We start from the raw sequence: 4,537 nt of genomic DNA, 5'->3' as shown, positions 1-4,537 counted from the left end.
ACCCAGCCTTTCTCCAAATGGGGACCCAAAGTAGGTTACATCATTCTCCTCACTTGCATTTTATCCTCACAACAACCCTGTGAGGTAGGTGAGGCTCACAGCACATGACTGGCACAAGGTCACCCATTATGCTTTCACAGCAGAAGGGGGATTCAAACTTGAGTCTCGCAGACCCTAGTCTGTCACTCTATCCATTACACCAGACTTCCATCATGTCAGATGGGTAAACCCGAGGCACAGGACACACACAGGCATTCCTCCACAATGGGGACCCAAAGCAGCTTACATCATTCTCTTCTCCTTTATTTTATCCAGAAGCCCAGTGGAAGGAAATTGCCTCCAGGAGGCTCAGGTGCCCTCCAGTCAACACCAATCCACCCTCACAGGAGCCCTCTGCCATCTCATTCCCATTATCTCAGCAAATGTGGGGTGGGGACGATGCTCCACCCTCAGGCTACTAAATTACAGACCCTCACAACCATTAAGGGTGAGATCAGCAGTCCGGGCTGACAGTTTCCCTCCGTATCTTGCCTTTGTACATCTTTGCAAGACATCGAGACTCCTTTCTTAACCACTTTATGATACGCAAACATCTTTATTGCACGCCATGAAATTGTCGACACAGAAGTGACAACAACTCTGAACATGCAATTTACAGACCCGCTGACCCTGCTGCGTACTTAGCAGGGTGACATATGCAGGCCTCGTGATGATTCTTATCTCATGAACTTAAACAATAAGACTGAATAACATCATCGTCATCACTCTAAACTTTGCTATTACATGTACACTGTTGTACCGTAATCATTCTTTAATTCCCTTTTCTGAGGTTCAGTACCAAATAACAGAAAGAGGTGATTCCTTTTCACAGCAAAACCCCCCAATAAATACTACAGATCTAACACACAGATTGGGCATGGATCTAAATCATGCTTATTTATTTACGGCCTCTTTTTCTTCTAAAGCAGAGAGTAAATGATTAAAGGGTTCTAGGCCTACTATTAGAAAGACCTCTAAGTCATCTGGGTCTCTGAAGAAGGTATCTGATTATGGTTATTAGCATTTCCTGTACAAATTGCCGTTACACGGTGCCATGAGCTATATAAAAGGTTATCTTGAGGTCATCTTCTCTGGCCCCTAACAAGGAATGTAATGAGGTCAAATAAAAGTTTGAATTTACTTTTTTCCCTCTGTCCTTTCATTACTGAAGTAAAAAAGGGGGGGGGGAGGGAAATGAGATCTGGATTGCAAAACTGCCTCTGTTTCGAGTGACAGTTCCAGGCTTTGAGCACATGCAAGTAACAACAATTGTGGTTACATGACAGATGTTGGTGTAGGGGATTTGGACGTTACTAATGAGACATACTGTTCTTCTATCGCATGTTCAGAGAAGCTAATTACATTAAGTTTAGTAAAAGAAAAGGAGAACGGGAGGACTAAATGGCCATGGTTTTCAAAAATCAACAGAAACCTGCAAGACTTCCATCACCACAGCTTGTCCTGCATTTAACCCATGTTTTATCCATGAAATCTGATGCACATTATAATATTTTATACATGAAATATGGGTTCAAAAATCAATACAGTTGCAATGAGTAGATTAATAACCCTTTAGAAGAAAAAAACCAAATCGGTTTTTTGGTTGTGGCTTAACACCCTGTAATGATGGTGTTAACTCCCTTCACAATGACAGGTTCAGGGCTGGGCAGAAAGAAGGGCTTCCGGCTGCCATTGGCTAGATCTACCAGGAGCAGGGCCCGCAGCCACAGTGGGGCATTTAGGGGCCCTGACCCCTCAATTAAAAGTCCAGCCCCAAAATAGCCATTATTGTTTAGGAGACATCCCCTGCTTCCTGCCGCTGGCAGTGGCCAGGGTGAGAGCACCAAGGCTTGCCCTCAGGCTTCCCTCTCCCTCCCACCGTGGAATTTGGGGGGGGGCATGATGGGGCCCAGGAAAAGACAGCTCAGAAGGCATGTTTCCCAAAGGCTCACAGGGATGCTTTTGAAAGACTCACCATGACGTAGGTGGTATACAACGGGACTGGGCTAGCAGAAAGGGGGGATTGTTAGAGATGTATTGAAGGTGCCAACCTTGAGTGCCCTTCTAAGCTTTCTTGCCCTGTGGAAGGGAACTCAAAAGGGCATTTGAATGACTTCTGAAGGCAATTAAATGCCCTCTGCGCTGTTCTTTCTCTCTTTTTTCACTCACTGCCCTGTCCCTTGAAAAGAAGGGCTACAAATAGGGTCGGAGCCTCCCCCTTTAAAGACAGGCATCCGGATTAATTTAATTAACTATAATTTAACTGCCCCCTTAAAATTTCAAATGCCCCCTGAACAAAAAAATCCTGCCTATGGGCCTGACCAGTAGGCACTGGCTTTGCTTTCCTGGTCCCAGAGAAGGGTATAGTGCAGATAAGAATTCTTAAGAAAGGAGGCACAGAAACAACAGGGGTCTAAGAAAAGAAAGATGGACAGTTGAGCAGACTTGAGATCTGATGGGAAGAGAGGCAGGCTTGACGAGCAGTCTGGGGGAAAAGGGAAACCTGGACCGAGAGGACAGCATGTGATCAGCAACTGCAGAAGTCAGACTAAAGTTCTCATACTGATCACTATCCAGATCTTTGGCTACAGGGATCTTGTTGCACAAGAATGCGGCAAATAAGCTCAGACAACGCCAATCATGAATACAGCAGTTCGATCACCACAGAAAAGGATCCAACTTGCTTTTACAGAGGCATGTATTCTTCAGACTTAGTTCTTCCACACTCTACCTGAAAAACTGTCTTTGTCCAAAGCTGTAAGATTTCTTGCTTGATAGATGTAACACCGAAGGTGGTAACTGTAGACTCCTTAAAAACAATAATGCATACATTAGATGGTTGTAAATGTAATAGACACTTTATCCTTTGTCTACTATCAGCTCAGCTGCTTAGTCCTACTACTTGACCCTTCTCTGTACTAATCTTGAGTCAGTTTATGGCCACTCTTCCATCTCTTTCTTCTTTGCTACAGGTTGTCTGCTGATAAGAGGAAGCAGGAGTCATGCCATTTCTGACTTTTGTACAGAGTGTGTTTACATTAGATAAAATGTGTACCAGCACAAATTAGAGAACTGTGTATTTATTGCTTGATGATGTGAGGATGCTGACCGAAATCCTGGTTAGGAACATAACTCACAACAGAGCCTTTTTACATGTTGCAAAGTCCTTACATTTGTTGGGTGATGACATGAGGACTTGGAAGCAAATGTTCAGGGGAACTTTTGTGCCCCCCGCTCATGCCTGCCCTTTTCTCACCGCGATCACAGTGCATGTGGAGAAGCGACTTAAGTCTTCCTCTCCATACTGTTTTTTCTTCCACTGTTCGTTCCACTGTAAAACTTCCATGCAGACTAAATAACAAGATCTGGTAAATGGAGCCAGCAGCAACTTCACGGGGAGGTACAACATACACAGCAGACCCTCACTATTTATGGATTCATGACTTGCAATTTCACTTCTTTGTAGCCCCAGTCTGATCACGTGACGTGGTCTCCAAACTGTTGGGTTTTTTTACACTACACCATTGTCATAATCACTGCATCATTAAATTTTGCAGAGCTGTTTTTTTACTTCCAAGTTGCCCCCTGCTGGCCTCCCACTTTTTACAGATTCCTCTGTTTACAGTGATCCTGGGAATGTATCCACTGCAAATTGCAAGGGTCTGCTGTACAGGGGTCTTTTGGAGCTGGAGCGCCCCAGAGCGCCGCTCCAGCAGCCCAGGTGGCGGCAAGCTCCACCCCCAGCTCCCCGACCCATGCTCCTGCCTTCCCCCCGGAGCCTCTCCACTTTTGCGGAGAGACATTTTAAAAAAATCCCTGGCTTCCCTGCCCAAGCTCCTCCAGGTGCCCCGCAGCCTAGAGAAGCTGGGGCAGGGAAGTCAGGCATGAACACCTCCGTGCCCTCCCCATTTCCAGCCAGCCCTGATGCAGCGGGTTGGCTGGAGACAGGGAGCGCATGGAGACAGAAATGCCTGCCTTCCCCCTGAGCCTCTCCGCTTTTGTGGAGAGACGGGTTTTTTAAAATCCCTGGCTTCCCTGCCCGAGCTCCTCCAGGTGCCCCGCGGCTGCAGGGCACCTGGAGGAGACAGAGCAGGGAAGCCAGGCATGTCTCCCCGCCTCCTCTTCAATCCAAGATCCAAGGCCCCTTCAACCCAAGATCCAAGCCCCTTTCAGGCTTGTCTCCCCCCACAAGCCCGTGGGAGCTGACGTCAAGGCTGAAAGGGGCTTGAATCTAAAAGATCCAAGCCTGTTTCAGCCTTCTCCCCACCCCCAAGCCCACGGGAGCTGATGGCAAGGCTGAAAGGGGCTTGAATCTAAGAGATCCAAGCCCCTTTCAGCCTCCCCCCCAAGCCCGTGGGAGCCCAGGGCAAGGCTGAAAAGGGCCTGAATCTAAGAGATCCAAGCCTGTTTCAGCCTTCTCCCCACCCCCAAGCCCGTGGGAGCTGATGGCAAGGCTGAAAGGGGCTTGAATCTAAGAGATCCAAGCCCCTTTCAGCCT

At 47.3% G+C, this 4,537-nt stretch overlaps 1 protein-coding gene across 1 annotated transcript in view; it reads right to left on the bottom strand.

The window, feature by feature from the left end:
- The window catches only part of MYOF (myoferlin), a 133,129-nt gene that overhangs the window by 35,897 nt on the left and 92,695 nt on the right, over positions 1–4,537 (bottom strand). Inside the window, exon 32 of the mRNA XM_015406623.1 lies at positions 2,771–2,848. Within this exon, the coding sequence (XP_015262109.1) occupies positions 2,771–2,848 (78 nt within the window). The remainder of the gene's footprint in view (positions 1–2,770; positions 2,849–4,537) is intronic.

The sequence above is a fragment of the Gekko japonicus genome, unplaced genomic scaffold (genome assembly GCF_001447785.1).
Source record: "Gekko japonicus isolate JY-2015 unplaced genomic scaffold, Gekko_japonicus_V1.1 scaffold165, whole genome shotgun sequence".
NCBI classification, from domain to species: Eukaryota; Metazoa; Chordata; class Lepidosauria; order Squamata; family Gekkonidae; genus Gekko; species Gekko japonicus.
The sequence above is the reverse complement of the archived record's forward strand: the minus strand, read 5'-3'. Positions and strand labels throughout refer to the sequence as shown.